Source organism: Pseudophryne corroboree, chromosome 6, assembly GCF_028390025.1.
Source record: "Pseudophryne corroboree isolate aPseCor3 chromosome 6, aPseCor3.hap2, whole genome shotgun sequence".
NCBI classification, from domain to species: domain Eukaryota; kingdom Metazoa; phylum Chordata; class Amphibia; order Anura; family Myobatrachidae; genus Pseudophryne; species Pseudophryne corroboree.
The window spans coordinates 721030135-721053640 of NC_086449.1; the positions used below are offsets into that span (position 1 = coordinate 721030135).

At 48.8% G+C, this 23506-nt stretch overlaps 1 protein-coding gene across 5 annotated transcripts in view; it reads right to left on the reverse strand.

Moving 5' to 3' along the window:
• Positions 1 to 23506, reverse strand: part of CLINT1 (clathrin interactor 1) — a 209729-nt gene that overhangs the window by 14782 nt on the left and 171441 nt on the right. For all 5 annotated transcript variants that reach the window (XM_063928398.1, XM_063928401.1, XM_063928397.1 and 2 more), the window contains one exon: positions 12686 to 12926. In XM_063928398.1, the coding sequence (XP_063784468.1) occupies positions 12686 to 12926 (241 nt within the window). The remainder of the gene's footprint in view (positions 1 to 12685; positions 12927 to 23506) is intronic.

Genomic DNA, 23506 nt, shown 5'->3' on the forward strand with positions numbered 1-23506 from the left:
GCCTCTCCTGTGTCCCTCCTGCATCTCCGGCGGCCGTGGCGGGTCTATTAAAGGAAGTGCCGGTTCGTGATCAGAGGTCACGAACGGGTACTTCCTTTATAGACCCGCCGCTGCCGCCGGAGATGCAGGAGGGACACAGGAGAGGTGCGCGCTGTGCGCTCCGTGTCCCTCCTTCACACTGCTCTGCCTGTCACACTGCACTGCCACTGACTCGAGTATAAGCAGAGGTGGCTTTTTCAGCACAAAAAAAAGTGCTGAAAAAGTCGGCCTATACTCGAGTATATACGGTACATGGCAAAAATAAGAATTTACTTACCGATAATTCTATTTCTCATAGTCCGTAGTGGATGCTGGGAACTCCAAAAGGACCATGGGGAATAGCGGCTCCGCAGGAGACTGGGCACAAAAGTAAAAGCTTTAGGACTAGCTGGTGTGCACTGGCTCCTCCCCCTATGACCCTCCTCCAAGCCTCAGTTAGGATACTGTGCCCGGACGAGCGTACACAATAAGGAAGGATTTTGAATCCAGGGTAAGACTCATACCAGCCACACCAATCACACCGTACAACCTGTGATCTGAACCCAGTTAACAGCATGATAACAGAGGAGCCTCTGAAAAGATGGCTCACAACAATAATAACCCGATTTTTGTAACTATGTACAAGTATTGCAGACAATCCGCACTTGGGATGGGCGCCCAGCATCCACTACGGACTATGAGAAATAGAATTATCGGTAAGTAAATTCTTATTTTCTCTGACGTCCTAGTGGATGCTGGGAACTCCGAAAGGACCATGGGGATTATACCAAAGCTCCCAAACGGGCGGGAGAGTGCGGATGACTCTGCAGCACCGAATGAGAGAACTCCAGGTCCTCCTCAGCCAGGGTATCAAATTTGTAGAATTTAGCAAACGTGTTTGCCCCTGACCAAGTAGCTGCTCGGCAAAGTTGTAAAGCCGAGACCCCTCGGGCAGCCGCCCAAGATGAGCCCATCTTCCTTGTGGAGTGGGCATTTACAGATTTTTGGCTGTGGCAGGCCTGCCACAGAATGTGCAAGCTGAATTGTACTACAAATCCAACGAGCAATAGTCTGCTTAGAAGCAGGAGCACCCAGTTTGTTGGGTGCATACAGGATAAACAGCGAGTCAGATTTTCTGACTCCAGCCGTCCTGGAAACATACATTTTCAGGGCCCTGACAACGTCTAGCAACTTGGAGTCCTCCAAGTCCCTAGTAGCCGCAGGCACCACAATAGGTTGGTTCAGGTGAAACGCTGAAACCACCTTAGGGAGAAACTGAGGACGAGTCCTCAATTCCGCCCTGTCCGAAAGGAAAATCAGATAAGGGCTTTTACAGGATAAAGCCGCCAATTCTGACACGCGCCTGGCCCAGGCCAGGGCCAACAGCATGACCACTTTCCATGTGAGATATTTTAACTCCACAGATTTAAGTGGTTCAAACCAATGTGACTTTTGGAAACCAAAAACTACATTGAGATCCAAAGGTGCCACTGGAGGCACAAAAGGAGGCTGTATATGCAGTACCCCTTTTACAACATCTGAACTTCAGGGACTGAAGCTAGTTCTTTTTGGAAGAAAATTGACAGGGCCGAAATTTGAACCTTAATGGACCCCAATTTCAGGCCCATAGACACTCCTGTTTGCAGGAAATGTAGGAATCGACCCAGTTGAATTTCCTCCGTCGGGCCTTACTGGCCTCGCACCACGCAACATATTTTCGCCAAATGCGGTGATAATGTTTTGCGGTTACATCCTTCCTGGGTTTGATCAGGATAGGGATGACTTCATCCGGAATGCCTTTTTTCCTTCAGGATCCGGCGTTCAACCGCCATGCCGTCAAACGCAGCCGCGGTTCTTGGAACAGACAGGGTCCTTGCTGGAGCAGGTCCCTTCTTAGAGGTAGAGGCCACGGATCCTCCGTGAGCATCTCTTGAAGTTCCGGTTACCAAGTCCTTCTTGGCCAATCCGGAGCCACGAATATAGTGCTTACTCCTCTCCATCTTATCAATCTCAGTACCTTGGGTATGAGAGGCAGATGAGGGAACACATACACTGACTGGTACACCCACGGTGTTACCAGAGCGTCTACAGCTATTGCCTGAAGGTCCCTTGACCTGGCGCAATACCTGTCGAGTTTTTCCCAACGGTTTATAATCATGTGGAAGACTTCTGGGTGAAGTCCCCACTCTCCCGGGTGGAGGTCGTGTCTGCTGAGGAAGTCTGCCTCCCAGCTGTCCACTCCCGGAATTGCTGACAGTGCTATCACATGATTTTCCGCCCAGCGAAGAATCCTTGCAGCTTCTGCCATTGCCCTCCTGCTTCTTGTGCCACCCTGTCTGTTTACGTGGGTGACTGCCGTGATGTTGTCCGACTGGATCAACACCGGCTGACCTTGAAGCAGAGGTCTTGCTAAGCTTAGAGCATTGTAAATGGCCCTTAGCTTCAGGATATTTATGTGAAGTGATGTCTCCAGGCTTGACCATAAGCCCTGGAAATTCCTTCCCTGTGTGACTGCTCCCCAGCCTCGCAGGCTGGCATCCGTGGTCACCAGGACCCAGTCCTGAATGCCGAATCTGCGGCCCTCTAGAAGATGAGCACTCTGCAACCAACACAGGAGGGACACCCTTGTTCTTGGTGACAGGGTTATCCGCTGATGCATCTGAAGATGCGACCCGGACCATTTGTCCAGCAGGTCCCACTGGAAAGTTCTTGCGTGGAATCTGCCGAATGGGATTGCTTCGTAGGAAGCCACCATTTTACCCAGAACCCTTGTGCATTGATGCACTGAGACTTGGCTCGGTTTTAGGAGGTTCCTGACTAGCTCGGATAACTCCCTGGCTTTCTCCTCTGGGAGAAACACCTTTTTCTGGACTGTGTCCAGGATCATCCCTAGGAACAGAAGACGAGTCGTCGGAACCAGCTGCGATTTTGGAATATTGAGAATCCAATCGTGTTGCCGCAACACTACCTGAGATAGTGCTACACCGACCTCCAACTGTTCCCTGGATCTTACCCTTATCAGGGAATTGTCCAAGGAAGGGATAACTAAAATTCACTTCCTTCGAAGCAATATCATCATTTCGGCCATTACCTTGGTAAAGACCCGGGGTGCCGTGGACCATCCATACGGCAGCGTCTGAACTGATAGTGACAGTTCTGTACCATAAACCTGAGGTACCCTTGGTGAGAAGGGTAAATTGGGACATGAAGGTAAGCATCCTTGATGTCCCGAGACATCATGTAGTCCCCTTCTTCCAGGTTCGCAATCACTGCTCTGAGTGACTCAATCTTGAATTTGAACCTCTGAATGTAAGTGTTCAAAGATTTTAGATTTAGAATCGGTCTCACCGAGCCGTCCGGCTTCGGTACCACAACAGTGTGGAATAATACCCCGTTCCCTGTTGCAGGAGGGGTACCTTGATTATCACCTGCTGGGAATACAGCTTGTGAATGGCTTCCAAAACTGTCTCCCTGTCAGAAGGAGACATCGGTAAAGCCGACTTTAGGAAACGGCGAGGGGGAGACGTCTCGAATTCCAATTTGTACCCCTGAGATATCACCTGACGGATCCAGGGGTCTACTTGCGAGTGAGCCCACTGCGCGCTGAAATTCATTGAGACGGGCCCCCCACCGTGCCTGATTCTGCTTGTAAAGCCCCAGCGTCATACTGAGGGCTTGGCAGAGGGTTTCTGTTCCTGGGAACTGGCTGATTTCTGCAGCCTTTTTCCTCTCCCTCTGTCACGGGGCAGAAATAAGGAACCTTTTGCCCGCTTGTCCACGAAAAGACTGCGCCTGATAATACGGCGTCTTCTCATGTTGAGAGGCGACCTGGGGTACAAACGTGGATTTCCCAGCTGTTGCCGTGGCCACCAGGTCTGAAAGACCGACCCCAAATAACTCCTCCCCTTGATAAGGCAATACTTCCAAATGCCGTTTGAAATCCGCATCACCTGACCACTGTCGTGTCCATAACCCTCTACTGGTAGAAATGGACAACGCACTTAGACTTGATGCCAGTCGGCAAATATTTCGCTGTGCATCACGCATATATAGAAATGCATCTTTTAACTGCTCTATAGGCAAAAATATACTGTCCCTATCTAGGGTATCAATATTTTCAGTCAGGGAATCCGACCACGCCAACCCAGCACTGCACACCCAGGCTGAGGCGATTGCTGGTCGCAGTATAACACCAGTATGTGTGTAAATACATTTTAGGATACCCTCCTGCTTTCTATCAGCAGGATCCTTAAGGGCGGCCATCTCAGGAGAGGGTAGAGCCCTTACAAGCGTGAGCGCTTTATCCACCCTAGGGGGTGTTTCCCAACGCACCCTAACCTCTGGCGGGAAAGGATATAATGCCAATAACATTTTAGAAATTATCAGTTGTTATCGGGGGAAACCCACGCATCATCACACACCTCATTTAATTTCTCAGATTCAGGAAAACTACAGGTAGTTTTTCCTCACCGAACATAATACCCCTTTTTGGTGGTACTCGTATTATCATAAATGTGTAAAACATTTTTCATTGCCTCCATCATGTAACGTGTGGCCCTACTGGAAGTCACATTCGTCTCTTCACCGTCGACACTGGAGTCAGTATCCGTGTCGGCGTCTATATCTGCCATCTGAGGTAACGGGCGCTTTAGAGCCCCTGACGGCCTATGAGACGTCTGGACAGGCACAAGCTGAGTGGCCGGCTGTCTCATGTCAACCACTGTCTTTTATACAGAGCTGACACTGTCACGTAATTCCTTCCAACAGTTCATCCACTCAGGTGTCGACCCCCCTAGGGGGTGACATCACTATTACAGGCAATCTGCTCCGTCTCCACATCATTTTTCTCCTCATACATGTCGACACAAACGTACCGACACACAGCACACACACAGGGAATGCTCTGATAGAGGACAGGACCCCACTAGCCCTTTGGGGAGACAGAGGGAGAGTTTGCCAGCACACACCAGAGCGCTATATATATATACAGGGATAACCTTATATAAGTGTTTTTCCCCTTATAGCTGCTGTATTGTTTATACTGCGCCTAATTAGTGCCCCCCTCTCTTTTTTAACCCTTTCTGTAGTGTAGTGACTGCAGGGGAGAACCAGGGAGCTTCCCTCCAACGGAGCTGTGAGAGAAAATGGCGCCAGTGTGCTGAGGAGATAGGCTCCGCCCCCTTCTCGGCGGCCTTATCTCCCGTTTTTCTATGTATTCTGGCAGGGGTTAAATGCATCCATATAGCCCAGGAGCTATATGTGATGCATTTTTTGCCATCCAAGGTGTTTTTATTGCGTCTCAGGGCGCCCCCCCCCAGCGCCCTGCACCCTCAGTGACCGGAGTGTGAAGTGTGCTGAGAGCAATGGCGCACAGCTGCAGTGCTGTGCGCTACCTTGTTGAAGACTGACGTCTTCTGCCGCCGATTTTCCGGACCTCTTCTGCTCTTCTGGCTCTGTAAGGGGGACGGCGGCGCGGCTCTGGGACCCATCCATGGCTGGGCCTGTGATCGTCCCTCTGGAGCTAATGTCCAGTAGCCTAAGAAGCCCAATCCACTCTGCACGCAGGTGAGTTCGCTTCTTCTCCCCTTAGTCCCTCGATGCAGTGAGCCTGTTGCCAGCAGGACTCACTGAAAATAAAAAAACCTAATTTAAACTTTTACTCTAAGCAGCTCAGGAGAGCCACCTAGATTGCACCATTCTCGTTTGGGCACAAAAATCTAACTGAGGCTTGGAGGAGGGTCATAGGGGGAGGAGCCAGTGCACACCAGCTAGTCCTAAAGCTTTTACTTTTGTGCCCAGTCTCCTGCGGAGCCGCTATTCCCCATGGTCCTTTCGGAGTTCCCAGCATCCACTAGGACGTCAGAGAAACCAAGTTGATTTTGCCATGTAAATAATTGCCACTTTAAAAAACAAAAAAAAATAAGAATTTACCGATAATTCTATTTCTCATAGTCCGTAGTGGATGCTGGGGACTCCGTAAGGACCATGGGGAATAGCGGCTCCGCAGGAGACTGGGCACATCTAAAGAAAGCTTTAGGACTATCTGGTGTGCACTGGCTCCTCCCCCCATGACCCTCCTCCAAGCCTCAGTTAGGATACTGTGCCCGGACGAGCGTACACAATAAGGAAGGATTTTGAATCCCGGGTAAGACTCATACCAGCCACACCAATCACACCGTATAACCTGTGATCTGAACCCAGTTAACAGCATGATAACAGAGGAGCCTCTGAAAGATGGCTCACAACAATAATAACCCGATTTTTGTAACAATAACTATGTACAAGTACTGCAGACAATCCGCACTTGGGATGGGCGCCCAGCATCCACTACGGACTATGAGAAATAGAATTATCGGTAAGTAAATTCTTATTTTCTCTAACATCCTAAGTGGATGCTGGGGACTCCGTAAGGACCATGGGGATTATACCAAAGCTCCCAAACGGGCGGGAGAGTGCGGATGACTCTGCAGCACCAAATGAGAGAACTCCAGGTCCTCCTCAGCCAGGATATCAATTTTGTAGAATTTTACAAACGTATTTGCTCCTGACCAAGTAGCTGCTCGGCAAAGTTGTAAAGCCGACACCCCTCGGGCAGCCGCCCAAGATGAGCCCACCTTCCTTGTGGAGTGGGCATTTACAGATTTTTGGCTGTGGCAGGCCTGCCACAGAATGTGCAAGCTGAATTGTACTACAAATCCAACGAGCAATAGTCTGCTTAGAAGCAGGAGCACCCAGCTTGTTGGGTGCACACAGGATAAACAGCAAGTCAGATTTCCTGACTCCAGCCGTCCTGGAAACATATTTTCAGGGCACTGACAACGTCTAGCAACTTGGAGGCCTCCAAGTCCCTAGTAGCCGCAGGCACCACCAATAGGTTGGTTCAGGTGAGACGCTGAAACCACCTTGGGGAGAAACTGAGGACGAGTCCTCAATTCCGCCCTGTCCGAATGGAAAATCAGATAAGGGCTTTTTCAGGATAAAGCCGCCAATTCTGACACGCGCCTGGCCCAGGCCAGGGCCAACAGCATGACCACTTTCCATGTGAGATATTTTAACTCCACAGATTTAAGTGGTTCAAACCAATGTGACTTTTGGAACCCAAAACTACATTGAGATCCCAAAGTGCCACTGGAGGCACAAAAGGAGGCTGTATATGCAGTACCCCTTTTACAAACGTCTGAACTTCAGGGACTGAAGCTAGTTCTTTTTGGAAGAAAATTGACAGGGCCGAAATTTGAACCTTAATGGACCCCAATTTCAGGCCCATAGACACTCCTGTTTGCAGGAAATGTAGGAATCGACCCAGCTGAATTTCCTCAGTCGGGCCTTACTGGCCTCGCACCACGCAACATATTTTCGCCAATTGCGGTGATAATGTTTTTGCGGTTACATCCTTCCTGGCTTTGATCAGGATAGGGATGACTTCATCCGGAATGCCTTTTTTCCTTCAGGATCCGGCGTTCAACCGCCATGCCGTCAAACGCAGCAGCGGTAAGTCTTGGAACAGACAGGGTCCTTGCTGGAGCAGGTTCCTTCTTAGAGGTAGAGGCCACGGATCCTCCGTGAGCATCTCTTGAAGTTCCGGTTACCAAGTCCTTCTTGGCCAATCCGGAACCACGAATATAGTGCTTACTCCTCTCCATCTTATCAATCTCAGTACCTTGGGTATGAGAGGCAGAGGAGGGAACACATACCCTGACTGGTACACCCACGGTGTTACCAGAGCGTCTACAGCTTATTGCCTGAGGGTCCCTGGACCTGGCGCAATACCTGTCGAGTTTTTAATCATGTGGAAGACTTCTGGGTGAAGTCCCCACTCTCCCGGGTGGAGGTCGTGCTGAGGAAGTCTGCTTCCCAGTTGTCGCACTCCCGGAATGAATACTGCTGACAGTGCTATCACATGATTTTCCGCCCAGCGAAGAATCCTTGCAGCTTCTGCCATTGCCCTCCTGCTTCTTGTGCCACCCTGTCTGTTTACGTGGGTGACTGCCGTGATGTTGTCCGACTGGATCAACACCGGCTGACCTTGAAGCAGAGGTCTTGCTAAGCTTAGAGCATTGTAAATGTCCCTTAGCTTCAGGATATTTATGTGAAGTGATGTCTCCAGGCTTGACCATAAGCCCTGGATATTCCTTCCCTGTGTGACTGCTCCCCAGCCTCGCAGGCTGGCATCAGTGGTCACCAGGACCCAGTCCTGAATGCCTAATCTGCGGCCCTCTAGAAGATGAGCACTCTGCAACCACCACAGGAGGGACACCCTTGTCCTTGGTGACAGGGTTATCCGCTGATGCATCTGAAGATGCGATCCGGACCATTTGTCCAGCAGGTCCCACTGGAAAGTTCTTGCGTGGAATCTGCCGAATGGGATTGCTTCGTAGGAAGCCACCATTTTACCCAGAACCCTTGTGCATTGATGCACTGAGACTTGGCTCGGTTTTAGGAGGTTCCTGACTAGCTCGGATAACTCCCTGGCTTTCTCCTCTGGGAGAAACACCTTTTTCTGGACTGTGTCCAGGATCATCCCTAGGAACAGAAGACACGTCGTCGGAACCAGGTGCGATTTTGGAATATTGAGAATCCAATCGTGCTGCCGCAACACAACCTGAGATAGTGCTACACCGACCTCCAACTGTTCCCTGGATCTTACCCTTATCAGGGAATTGTCCAAGGAAGGGATAACTAAAATTCACTTCCTTCGAAGGAATATCATCATTTCGGCCATTACCTTGGTAAAGACCCGGGGTGCCGTGTACCATCCATACGGCAGCGTCTGAACTGATAGTGACAGTTCTGTACCATAAACCTGAGGTACCCTTGGTGAGAAGGGTAAATTTTGACATGAAGGTAAGCATCCTTGATGTCCCGAGACATCATGTAGTCCCCTTCTTCCGGCTTCGGTACCACAACAGTGTGGAATAATACCCCGTTCCCTGTTGCAGGAGGGGTACCTTGATTATCACCTGCTGGGAATACAGCTTGTGAATGGCTTCCAAAACTGTCTCCCTGTCAGAAGGAGACATCGGTAAAGCCGACTTTAGGAAACGGCGAGGGGGAGACGTCTCGAATTCTAATTTGTACCCCTGAGATATCACCTGAAGGATCCAGGGGTCTACTTGCGAGTGAGCCCACTGCGCGCTGAAATTCATTGAGACGGGCCCCCCCACCGTGCCTGATTCTGCTTGTAAAGCCCCAGCGTATACTGAGGGCTTGGCAGAGGCGGGAGAGGGTTTCTGTTCCTGGGAACTGGCTGATTTCTGCAGCCTTTTTCCTCTCCCTCTGTCACGGGGCAGAAATGAGGAACCTTTTGCCCGCTTGTCCACGAAAAGACTGCGCCTGATAATACGGCGTCTTCTCATGTTGAGAGGCGACCTGGGGTACAAACGTGGAATTCCCAGCTGTTGTCGTGGCCACGAGGTCTGAAAGACCGACCCCAAATAACTCCTCCCTTAATAAAGCAATACTTCCAAATGCCGTTTGGAATACGCATCACCTGACCACTGACGTGTCCATAACCCTCTACTGGTAGAAATGGACAACGCGCTTAGACTTGATGCCAGTCGGCAAATATTCCGCTGTGCATCACGCATATATAAAAATGCATCTTCTAAATGCTCTATAGGCAAAAATATACTGTCCCTATCTAGGGTATCAATATTTTCAGTCAGGGAATCCGACCACGCCAACCCAGCACTGCACATCCAGGCTGAGGCGATTGCTGGTCGCAGTATAACACCAGTATGTGTGTAAATACCTTTTAGGATACCCTCCTGCTTTCTATCAGGAGGATCCTTAAGGGCGGCCATCTCAGGTGAAGGTAGAGCCCTTACAAGCGTGTGAGCGCTTTATCCCCCCTAGGGGGTGTTTCCCAACGCACCCTAACCTCTGGCGGGAAAGGATATAATGCCAATAACATTTTAGAAATTATCCGTTGTTATCGGGGGAAACCCACGCATCATCACACACCTCATTTAATTTCTCAGATTCAGGAAAACTACAGGTAGTTTTTCCTCACCGAACATAATACCCCTTTTTGGTGGTACTCGTATTATCAGAAATGTGTAAAACATTTTTCATTGCCTCAATCATGTAACGTGTGGCCCTACTGGAAGTCACATTCGTCTCTTCACCGTCGACACTGGAGTCAGTATCCGTGTCGGCGTCTATATCTGCCATCTGAGGTAACGGGCGCTTTAGAGCCCCTGACGGCCTATGAGACGTCTGGACAGGCACAAGCTGAGTAGCCGGCTGTCTCATGTCAACCACTGTCTTTTATACAGAGCTGACACTGTCACGTAATTCCTTCCAACAGTTCATCCACTCAGGTGTCGACCCCCTAGGGGGTGACATCACTATTACAGGCAATCTGCTCCGTCTCCACATCATTTTTCTCCTCATACATGTCGACACAAACGTACCGACATACAGCACACACACAGGGAATGCTCTGATAGAGGACAGGACCCCACTAGCCCTTTGGGGAGACAGAGGGAGAGTTTGCCAGCACACACCAGAGCGCTATATATATACAGGGATAACCTTATATAAGTGTTTTTCCCCTTATAGCTGCTGTATAGTTAATACTGCGCCTAATTAGTGCCCCCCTCTCTTTTTTTAACCCTTTCTGTAGTGTAGTGACTGCAGGGGAGAGACAGGGAGCTTCCCTCCAACGGAGCTGTGAGGGAAAATGGCGCCAGTGTGCTGAGGAGATAGGCTCCGCCCCTTTTTCGCGGACTTTTCTCCTGCTTTTGTATGGATTCTGGCAGGGGTTAAATGCATCCATATAGCCCAGGAGCTATATGTGATGCATTTTTTTGCCATCCAAGGTGTTTTTATTGCGTCTCAGGGCGCCCCCCCCCAGCGCCCTGCACCCTCAGTGACCGAAGTGTGAAGTGTGCTGAGAGCAATGGCGCACAGCTGCAGTGCTGTGCGCTACCTTGTTGAAGACAGGACGTCTTCTGCCGCCGATTTTCCGGACCTCTTCTGCCTTCTGGCTCTGTAAGGGGGCCGGCGGCGCGGCTCTGGGACCCATCCAAGCTGGGCCTGTGATCGTCCCTCTGGAGCTAATGTCCAGTAGCCTAAGAAGCCCAATCCACTCTGCACGCAGGTGAGTTCGTTTCTTCTCCCCTTAGTCCCTCGATGCAGTGAGCCTGTTGCCAGCAGGTCTCACTGAAAATAAAAAACCTAATCTAAAACTTTCACTAAGAAGCTCAGGAGAGCCCCTAGTGTGCACCCTTCTCGTTCGGGCACAGAGATCTAACTGGGGCTTGGAGGAGGGTCATGGGGGGAGGAGCCAGTGCACACCAGATAGTCCTAAAGCTTTCTTTAGATGTGCCCAGTCTCCTGCGGAGCCGCTATTCCCCATGGTCCTTACGGAGTCCCCAGCATCCACTTAGGACGTTAGAGAAAACAACAACAGGAAAACGCTCACAAAATCTCTCACTTCCTCATTCTCACACCCTATTACATTAACCCCTAGGGCAGAATGGTGCCACAGTGGTCACCATTGCTGCCTCACAGCGCTGGATGGGATCACAGGTTTTATTCCAAGCAGGGCCCAATCTGTGTGGCGTTTGTATGTTCTCTTAACATTTTTGCGTTTCCTCTAGGTCAGTGATTTTCAACCTTTTTTTACTTGCGGCACACCGAACAATATTTAAAATTGCCAAGGCACACCATCAGTTCCCCAGAGAGAAAAAAAAACAAAAAACACACATTGGCCCTCACAGTAAAAAAAATTCCACACATACATTGGCCTACACAGAAAAAACAATCATATTGCTCCCCACATAAATCATGTTGCTCCCTACATAAATCCTATCGCTCCCCACATAAATCAATCACATTGCTATCCATAAATCCTTATTCTACCCACATAAATCCTCTTGTTCCCCACAGGAGAAATAAAATAACAAATATTAGCTCCTACCGGTCAGCTGTCCTCCTCCCTGTCCCTCAGTGGCGAGGGTTGTTCATAGTGGAGTGCTGCGAATACTGAGCAGCGGGCAGGTGTGGATGTGGGTGGGCAAGGAAAGCTGTGTATGCAGGCAGGTGGGCTGGCTGGGTGGTGAGACGTGGCGGCTGTGACCTATGATATCACACCGGCGCGTCTTCAAGGTATAGGTCACGGCCAGAGCACGACTGATCCTCTAAGAAGAGCCCGGGCCAACTGTTCACTCTGAAGGTGCAGGAAGCTGCTCTGGCTCCGCGGCACACATTGCAACTGGTCGCGGCACACTGGTTGAAAAAGCCTGCTCTAGGTGCTCCAATTTACTCCCTCACTCCAAAAACTTAGTGGTAGGTTAATTGGCTTCCGACAACATTAACCTTGGTGTTTGAGAGGTAGGAATATAGATTGTAAGCTCCACTGGGGTCGGTACTGATGTAAATGGGCAAATATTCTCTGTAAAGCACTATATAAAAAGAAACCCTGCCAATAGTACTACAATTTCAGGCACAATTACTTGGAAATATCAATTACATTTTGGCGTTTGGGAGAAAATCAAAATTTGAGCCAGGGCCAATGCCAAGCCTGATTTATGTTGGCAAACAGCATTTCAGCACCCACAGCCCTGGAGCTGGCAGCATTGAGGGGGGAGGGATGACAGAGTAGAATAAGGCAGTTGGGGGGATGGGGTGTGTGTATGTGCACAACATAAAAGGGACTGACCTTGGCTGCGGCCAGATGGCTAGTAGCAGTGGTGAGCTCTGGACTGGCTTGGTCTCCGGTGTAGTGTGCAGCTGCTCCGAGGTCGATGGTTTTGGACTGGTTCCCTGTACGTTTGAGGCGGGTGGTGGTAGTCTCTGTGGCCTGAGTGATGTGGATATGCTTGGTGGTGACCATCTCTTCCTCGTCTTTGAACTCTCCAGTCTGTTTCACCCGGTTGGCTTTCTTTTCTTCTTCACTGTCACTATAAAGTGGTTGTCAGATCCATTAAAGATTGTAATTCTCTGGGTTGGGGTCTCCTAGCGGTTAAAGATTAACTAAACGAGCCCCCTATCCCACATAAAATCTACATGCATATTTTGTTAGACTAATGCAACAGCCAGAATTAGTTTATGGATGTATGAAGGGGTCTGCACCTTAAACCACTGGTTTGTAGCAGCCCCCTGTAACTAAACACAATGCTTTGTCTTCCCGGTTCCCTCTCTACACAACTGTGAGAACTCCTGCACTCTAGAAAGACATTGGGGGAGATGTAACAAGCCTTATAGTGAACAGAAGTTGCCCATAGCAGCCATTCTGAAGGTTGGATACATCTCCCCGTGTGTCATATCCCGAGACAAGGAAAATAAGCAAACCTGCTGAATGACATAAACGCATGATTAAAAGGCACAGACTAAAGCCAGAAAGATAAAGTGTTTAGTTAATGCTGAAGGAGCCTACAGACCTCTATGAAGGTGGAAACCCGCCTCAAGATCTGACAATTCTAGATTACAGTTCCCCTTTAACATGATTATTGTTTTTTACCAACACAAGCCGACTTGTAACCACCAAATCCAGGTTATCAATGACCTGTATGTTATGTGAGGGGGGATTGAATGTGGAAGTGAGAAATAAATAAAAAGAAAAACTAATTTGATTAAAAACAAATTGGTGTACATACTCTCACAACGCCGGGCCGACATATCGTGCCATCCGTACACACTGCGCGATGCAGTGGGACGGCGGCGCAATGTACCGTGTGCTGCATTTAGCAGCAAGGCATTGTTAGCAATATCTTCTGATTGACTGTATGGCACGGCCAACCAGATTAAGGAGATTTATGGTAAGAACTTACCATTGTTAAATCTCTTTCTGCGTGTTACACTGGTTTCCACAGGGAATAACATTGGGGGTGTAGAGTTGGATCTTGATTCAAGGCACCAACAGGCTAAAGCTTTGACTGTTCCTAGGATGCACTGTGCCGCCTCCTCTATATCCCCGTCTCCAGACACTGGAGCTCAGTTTTGTTAACCAGTCCAATGCAGTAGCAGGTAAGAAAAGGGAGATGTTAGTCACACAGACCCACATTCTCACGACAGGAGAAGGGACTAGCGGCTAATGCCATACAAACCCAAAAAAGCTAAGTGCGTCAGGGTGGGCATCCTGTGGAATTCAGTGTACCTCGCAGAAAGAGATTTAACAATGGTAATTCTTACCATAAATCTCCTTTTCTGCAGCGGGGTACACTGGTATTCCAAAGGGAATAACATCGGGGATGTCCTAAAGCAGTTCCTCATGGGAGGTGACGCACTGTAGCGGGCACAAGATTCCGGCATCCAAAGGAAGCATCCTGGGAGGCGGAAGTATCAAAGGCATAGAACCTAATGAACATGTTCACTGAGGATCACGTAGCCGCCTTGCACAATTGTTCAGCGGACGCGCCACGGCGGGCCACCAAGAAGGTCCAACAGACAGAGTAGAATGGGCCTTGATGGCAGCAGGAACTGGGAGTCCAGCCTTCGCATAAGCTTGTGCAATCACCATTCTAATCCATCTGGCCAAGGTCTGCTTATTCACAGGCTAGCCACGTTTGTGAAAACCAAAAAGTACAAAAAGAGAGTATCTGATCTCCTGATAGAGGCAGTTCTTTCTGCATATATACGGAGAGCCCGTACCACTCCAAAGACCGCTCTTTGGAGGACAAACCAGGAGAGATTAAGGCCGGAATCACAATCTCTTGGTTAAGGTGGAAAGATGACACCACCTTAGGTAGATAACCAGGGCGAGTTCTAAGAACTGCCCGGTCACGGTGAAAAATCAGAAAGGGTGGACAACAGGACAAAGAGCCTAAGTCTGACACCCTCCTAGCAGAGGCAATAGCCAACAGAAAAATGACCTTAAGCGTAAGGCATTTAAGGTCCACAGACTCAAGAGGGCATTAAGAGACTCTTGAAGGGAAACGGAGACTCTTGAAGGGCATTAAGAATAACAGACAGATCCGATGGAGCCAGAGGAAGGACATAGGGAGGCTGAATCCGTAGTACACCCTGAGTGAATGTATGAACGTCAGGAATAGATAACATTTTTCACTGAAACCACACCGACAAGGAGAAATGTGAACCTTGAGGGAGGCCAGGCAAAGTCCTAAATCCAGGCCTTGTTGCAAAAAAGCCAGAAGTCTGGAAGTACTAAACTTGTATACATCATAATTCTAAGCAGCACACCAGGTGACATAAGAATTTCAGACCCTACAATAAATCCGTGCAGACACCTGCTCTGTACGAAAGGCAGGGCCAGTGTCGACGCATTGAGCACTGCCCGCAATTCCAGAATGTTTATCGAGAGGAGAGATTCCTCCCTGGTCCATCGACCCTGGAGAGAGTGTTGCTCTAACACCGCACCCCAACCCCGCAAACTGGCATCCTTCGTTAGGAGGACCCAGTTGGAGATCCAGAAGGGACGACCCCTGCTCAATTGTTGGTCCTGTAGCCCCCAACTCAATGACAGACGAACATCCGGAGTCATGGAGATCATTTGAGACCTGATCCGGTGAGGCAGGCCTATCCACTTGATAAAGATTAACCTCTGCAGAGGGCGGGAATGAAACGGAGCGTACTCTAACATGTCGAAAGCAGACACCATGAGGCCTAGTACTTGCATCGCCGAGTGTGTTGACACTCTTTGGCGAGAGAGGAAGCATCTGACTCTGTCCTGAAGTTTCAGGACCTTCTCTGGAGACAAGAACAAACGTTGGTGTTGTGTGTCCGGTAATGCCCCCAGGTGCACCATGCTCTGAGCAGGGACCAGTGAGGATTTCTTCCAGTTGATGAGCCACCCGTGGGTTTGTAGGAATTGGACCGTCAGTTCCAGATGACGGAGGAGAACCTCTGGGGAGTTCGCCAGGATCAACAAGTCGTCCTGATACGGAAGGATCCTGATACCCTGATGGCGGAGAAGGGCCGTCAAGACCTTGGTAAAGATAGGAGGAGCCGTGGTCAGAAGGAACCGAAGATATTGCAGATGCGACATGGCAATAGGTATGCGTAGGTAAGTATCCTGTATATCCAGGGATACCGTATAGTCCTTGGGTTTTTAAAGCCAGTACAATAGAGCGCAGAGTTTCGATACGGAATACGGAATTTGGACACCCTCACAAATTTGTTCAAAGATTTGAGGTTGAGTATTGACTGGGAGGATCCATTCGGCTTTGGAACTAGAAACAGAGTCGAATAGTATCCCCCTGCCTCTCTGAAACAGAGGCACCGGCACTATCACTCCTGTATCCATGAGGGATTGGACAACCAAATGGAGAGTTTGTGCTTTTAACGGATCCGAAGGGACAACTGTTGAGCAAAACTGGTGAGGGGGACGTCTCTTGAAAGAGATTGCGTTCCCGTGAGAGACCACTTCCTGCACCCAGGCGTCCGAAGTGATATTTAACCATACATGGGCGAACTGCAGAAGTCGGCCTCCCACTCTTGGGTCATGCAGCAGGCTAGTCCGGTTTGGAAGCAGGCTGACGGGCAGCCCAAGAATGTTTAGGTTTGGGCTTAGAGGATTTGGAAGTGCGAGTCTGTCTCAGGTACGCCTAACCCTTTGCTTTACCTGGAGGTTGAAAGGAACGAAAAGTAGTACTCTTAGCCTTTGGAGCCGAAGGATTAGTAATTGGGAGAAACGCAGTCTTGGCCGACGCCAAGTTGGTCACAATCCTGTTCAGATCATCTCCAAACAGTATATCTCCATTAAAAGGAAGCACCTCCAAGGTCTTCTTAGAGTCCAGGTCCACCGACCAGGACCGTAACCACAGAATCCGGCGAGCCAGGATAGACGTAGTAGATGCCTTGGCCGCCATAACCCCTGCATCAGAGGCCGCCTCCTGAACATAGTGGGAGGCTGTGGTAATATATGACAGATATTGTCTGGCAGTGTCAGAAAAATTCAGAGGTAGCTCTTCCTCAATTGCCTGAACCCATGCTTCAATGCCTTTTGCAGCCCAAGAGGCTGCCATAGTGGGTCTATGAACAGCACCTGAGTGTAAATAGACTTCAAGCAACCCTCCACACGCTTATCCGTTGGTTTCTTCAAAGAGATGACGGTGGTGATAGACAGAGTAGATGACACCACAATACGGGCTACATGTGAGTCCACTGGTGGCAGGGTTTCCCACTTGCTACTCAACTCCGCAGAGATAAGCTAACGAGCTAACATCTTTTTAGACAGGGAAAATTTATTTCCTGGAGAAGACCAGGATTCCTGACACATGTCAATGAAACGGTCAGAATGTGGTAAGACTAATTTAGTAACCTTCTGACGTTTGAACTTATCAGATTTCTTAGACGTATCAGGAGGGTCAATCTCATCATCAATCTGAAGAATCAGCCTGACAGCCTCCACTAGGTCAGGAACATCAACCTGCGTTGTAGAATCTTCATTAGAAGTAGCAGTATCAGCATCTGATGGATCAGTATATTCCCCATCCTCGTCGGAAGAATCATCCGAAATATTAGTGGATTGTGAGGAAGAAATGGCCCGCTTAGATGACCCTATGGTCCCAGTAGGGCGAGGGTTAGGTTTTTATTTAACCAAGGACTGATTTAATTGCTGTATCTGGGTTGATAGAGTATCCACCCATGGTGGATTAACTACAAGGACAATATGTGGCTGTAATGGCACAGGAGGTCCCACAGGGGACGTAAGTCGAGTTACAAGCGTAGTCAGCATATTTGAAAATGCAGCCCAAGGTGGATCCTGATTTGTCACAAGTGCTGCGGGCTGACTAGGGGGTGCAGAACACCCAGTACCTGAACCCTCAGCAGAAATCTTTTACTCAGGTAAACCCGAGGCACCAGCACTGCATGATGCAGGAGCATCTGCGAATTTTCCGCCCTGTGTAGCAGACATTATTGGGAATGTAGCCTTATGGCGTATCAGTACATTATAGCCAGACAATAAACGCCTAAGATTTGTGACCGCAATTGCAGAGCACAAACAGAGGATTTAAGTGGTATGAGGTGACTGAAACACAGTGAAAAATACAAAACAGTATATCCTGTGGAACACTATATGGTATATGAGACCCTGACACACTTAGACCCCCAGGGTACAGAATATAGTGATAGCAATATGTCTGATACACAGAATAGAATCCACACAGCAGCTATAGGCACACACAGTCACAGGTACAATGCAGAAATTATTACATATAAAAAATAAAACTGCACTGGACTAGCAATACTACATAAAGATATGTATGTATACAGATATAACAATGCACAGTAACCACTGGATGTATATCACAGAATACATGTACTAAATATTCATATAGAAGTGCACTTGTTCTTAACTAACGCTGTCTAAACGATATGTAGTGTGTCCAAGCGATCCAGGAGAGCAGCAGCGGTGATGTGTGCCTGATGACCGGAGCGCCTCCGCTGCAAGTACCCGGCAACCAGGGCGTGGGAGTATGCAGCGTGGCTGGGGGAGGTGATGGAGCCTTCTTGATGTCTTCTTTCTTCTTAAAAAGCTCTTATTAGGGCTGCCTAGCACAACTTCCCCTGTTAGTGACCTGCACTGCAGGCCCCAACTTACAAACTGAGCTTCAGTACCTGGAGGCGAGGCTATAGAGGAGCCGGTGCAGTGCATCCTGGGAACAGTCAACGCTTTAGCCTGTTGGTGCCTTGGATCAATATCCAACTCTACACCCCCAATGTTATTCCCTATGGAATACCAGTGTTCCCCGCTGCAGAAATATCGTTAACGACCCACAGGAGCATGTGATTGCCGGTACACACTGCACGATCCGGATGATATGTCGTTCCAATTTGAACGGAAAGTACATATTGTAACAATGTCATCCTGGTGTGTAATCGGCCTTAGTATGTAACTGTATTTAGTTACCATAATGATACAATAAATAATAATAGAACATTAATAAATAAAAAAAGAGGATTTTGGTACTTACCGATAAATACATTTCTCTGAATCCTCTAGAGGACACTGGAGCATTCCATTAGACATTAGGGGGTGTGAAGCTTGCAACCGGAGGTGTGGCACAATGTAAAATTAGCATTGTCTGCACAGCCGTCTCCTCCCCCTTCACATCCCTCTTGCCTCAGTTTGGAAAATTTGACTGAGAGAATAGGACATGATAGTAGAGCACCTGGCGCGGAACCGAACCGTACAACCTATCAAACAGCACCCAAGAACTCTTAACTGAAAAAACGAACGCTGTTTGTACAAACTTTGTAAAATCCTCTTTAGGCACAGAGCCACAATGTGATGTGATCCTATGACCTTGTTCGTCAAAGTCCAGTGATTAACTATGTGAGCCACAAGAGTCCTTTGAATAGGAAGCGTGAACCCAGCAGGCCGACAGCACCGAGGCGGGCGTCCAGTGTCCCCTAGAGGATTCAGAGAAATGGATTTATCGGTAAGTACCAAAATCCTCTTTTCACTTTCATCCACTAGGGGACACTGGAGCATTCCATTAGACATTAGGGGACGTCCCCAAGTTAACCCCCAGGGAGGGAGTGCTGTCGGTTGTCTGCAAAACCCAACGTCCGAACATAGAGTCGCCGGACTCAAAGGTATCAAACCTGCAAAAGCACGCGAACGCGTGGGCTGAAGACCACGTCGCCGCTCCGCAGAGTTGAGCAGTGGAAGCACCTCTGGCCACCGCCCACGAGGCATCCACCAATCGGGTGGTAGGAGCACCCGTCTGAACCGGAACCTGTTTGCCACAGGAAATATAAGCTTGCCGAATTGCAAGTCGAATCCATCTGGACAGGGACTGCTTAGATGCTGGCCAACCCTTCTTAGGCCCATCATAAAGAAAAACAATTGGTCCGACTTTCTGAAGGACGACGTAACTTGTACGTATACCCGTAAAGCTCGGACAACATCCAAGGACACATCCCCATCTGCGAGACCCCGGAAGGATGGGACCACAATGGGCTGGTTTACGTGAAACCCCGAAACAACCCTAGGTAGGGGTTCTGCTCCTGTACGGAGTTCTGCCCTATACTCCTGAAAAGTCCAAATGGGCCTCTTACCCCAAGGCCCGCAACATAAAAAAAACCCTAGCCGAAGCCAAGGCAAGCAAAAACGTGACCTACCAAGAAAGATATTTCAAGACTGGTTTTGCTAGCGGTTCAAAAGTAGGTGATGTCAAAAACCTCCAACACCAAATGTAAGTTCCATGGTGTAGTAGGAGAAAGAAAAGGGGCTGCTATCCGCAGAACCCCCTGCCAAAAAGTTTGACTTCTGCAAGGATGCTAAGCGCTGTTGAAATTGGACAGAGAGACCGAAATTATAACTGCAGAGCCCAGCCTCAGTCCTAAATCGAGACCGGTCTGAAGGAAGAGTAGAAGTCTGGATAAGTGGAAGTGCTTCGAATTCCATCCACGTTCTTGACACCAAACCATGTACCTCTTCCAAATCCTGTAGTAGTATATGGCTGTGACTGGCTACCCAGCGGCAATCGCCGTAGGAATGGACGATCGTGGTATACTTATGTTCTTTAAAATTCGGTTTTCAATAGGCTTGTCGGGAACCACAGCCTGTTCCTGGGAGTTGGAACGGTCCCTGAGGTAGCAGGTCCCCTCTCCGAGGAGACCTTTAAGGATGTTCCGTTAGGAACCCACGCAGGTCCGAGTACTAACTCCTGCGGGACCAATCCGGTGCGATTAGAATCACCGACACTCGCTGTCGAGTACTCACTCGCTGTCGTGTCAACCCAATTGGTTTTTTATTTTTTTTTTATTTTTTTTGGTACTCAGAGCCCTTGGCATGAGTTGGAAACCAAGAAAATGTTAATGCGTCCACTCCTACAGCTGCTGGATCACTTGTCCTGGACATATATCTGGGCAGCTGATGGTACTGTTGATACGCCCTTGGGTCGACCTGAGGTAGGCCCCATCTCACCACCAAATCGAAATTCCGTGGATTGAGGTACTACTACCCTGGATGCACGACCTGGCGACCGAAATAATTCGCATCCCCGTTCTCCACACCGGGAATTAACCCTGCCGAGAGGACTACGTTTCGCCTTTCTGCCCACAACAAAATCTTTTGTGGCTTCCTTGAACGCCATCCTGCTTCTCCAGGACTGATGACGTCTGCCGTCGTCGTGACATTGTCCGACTGCATCTTTATGTGTTGACCCCTGACTAGGCCTGTGGCTACAAAAAAAAGGGCCCTGTAAACTGCTCTGTTGCAGGATCCCTTCAATCCCAAATGCCGAATCTCTAGCCTGCTGCAAGATTCCTGTGCAACGCCCACCAAATTAATGGGGTGCGTATGCGTGGCGGAAGTCGGATTCTTTGTGTAGAAGCCAGTGTGACCCTGCTCCCTGAGCAATAAGGTTCATCCGTAATGGTCGGGAATGAAATCTGCCTTACTGGGGATCTTGGAAAGATGCCACCAACTTCCCAAGAAATTCCACACAGAGGTGTAGAGAAACCTTTTGTGACCTTAGTACCTAAGCCACTAATCTCTTTAGGTCCAGGACCTAGTTCCTTGATAGGAATACTTTCAATAGTACAGTGTCCAAGAGGAGACCGAGGAACTGAATCCATTGAATTGACATAAGGTTGGATCTCTGGAAATTCACAATCCCCCCATGTGGAGTGAGAAATGGATGAGACGTTTGAACATCTTTGACCAACTGGTTCCGAGAGGATGCCTTGATGAACAGGTTGCCTAGATAAGGACTAATCGTGACTCTCAACAGTCCCGATTCTGCAATCATGCATGCCATGATCTTCGTAAAGAACCTTGATAGACCGAACGGCAAGGCCCTGAACTGGTAGCGATCCATCCGCAGTGCGAACCTCAAGTAAGCCTGTTGAAGTGCCTAGATTGGAATAAGAACATCTGCATGTGCAATAACCAACTGGATTGATTCCAGCTGGAATTAGAAGACACTGAGAGATCGGTTGAAACCGGTTAAATCGAGTCTCGGCCTGCCTGTCCGGACCACTTTTTGCACGACAAAAGGATTGGAATAAAAAAACCTTTCCTCTCTGAGGGGCGGACACCGGAACAAGGACCTCCGAACGTAGCTAAGTTCCAATTGCTGGCAGTAGCATTTATAATCTTTAGCAGCAGGTCCATCCTCTATCTCTGTCCCCACGTACCCTTGCACCGAAACCTCTTCCTGGGGCGTGTAAGGACTGAGAGCCAAAGGAATTACCAGCTGGTCCTCAAGTACCTCTCCTAAACTGTGGATTGGCTATGTATAAGTTGTAGGCAGACCAGTGGACGCTGTAGCTTGCAAAATCCTCCTGGCTAACCCTGGACAGAAAAACCTCACCTCCTCAAAGGGGATGGATCTACCGCCCCTTGGTGTCAGAGTCTCTAGCCGATATGGCTGATGTAGAGATGCGTAATGTCTATAGGCTTGACACAAGTATTAGGCTGAATTTCAATTGCGTCCCGCCAGTTGAGTAATTTCTTTCTAGACCATGCTCCCATGGCCTTGTTAACCCCAAGCGCAGATGACCGTAGGTCTCTGTGCTGCATCTGCTACAAAAATTGACTTGAAAGGTGGGTGACCTTTCTACTTCGTTTCCTTAGGTAACGGTAAGATTGTTTTCCTTGACAACCTTCCTGGGAACCCTCCACTACCGGTGGAATCTCCCACTTATTCATTATACCCTTAGGTAGGGGATCAGTTACTAAAAACCTTGCTGGAAATTGAACACGGTTGTCAGGTTGGTTCCAGGACTCCTCCATTAAAGACTGGAGGAATTTAGGAATGGGAGATGCTGCGGAACGCGCTCTTGGGATCCGAACCCTCCGCAGCTACTGGCTCTTTATGGTTTTAGGATCTCAGCTTATTGTGATGAAATAATCAAGACCTGAGGATTGCAGCGTCCTTTGTGGACAATCGGCGTCTAGTGTATACAACTCACCCTTGTGTATTAATGAGAAAAGCCTCATCCTCCACCCGTTACAACAGGAATAGGTCTTTTAACCGCCCTGCACACTGTTACCTTCCTGTGCTGGAGACGTTAACCTGATGAGAAATCTTTTTAATTGTCTTGGAGAATACCGCAGCACTAAATTGTTGCGTGCGGGATTCAGGCATCTCATTGGAGATTGTATGTACAAGTTTATAGAGATCTAGCACTGCTCCCAGGTGGAACCTCCCTCCCAAGCAGGAGTTGGCCAACCCGCGTGCTTCGGTACAGTCCGTACAAACAAAACAGGTCTCTGCCCTCTTGGAGGTCTGCTTTAGACCTGTCATTGAAACTCCCTACCAGGGTATTTTGCGGCGCTTTCACCCTTTAAACTAGGAAGAGAAAGGCCGTTCGAAACGACGGAAGCAAAGCTATTGGATCGGGCTGGAAACACTGTTCTTTTTTATATAGAAACCAGAACAGGTCAAAATTATATTTATAAAAATTAAATAAAAAATAAAGAAATCAAGAAATAAACAAAATGAAACACCAGCCGACATACAACCCCCAAACCTCAACTGTCAATCAGCTACGATGGGAGAGTTGGGATCCGCTTGCTTCCTTGTATTTTCGTCAGGATCTTTAGAAGAGAAGTCCCTTGAAA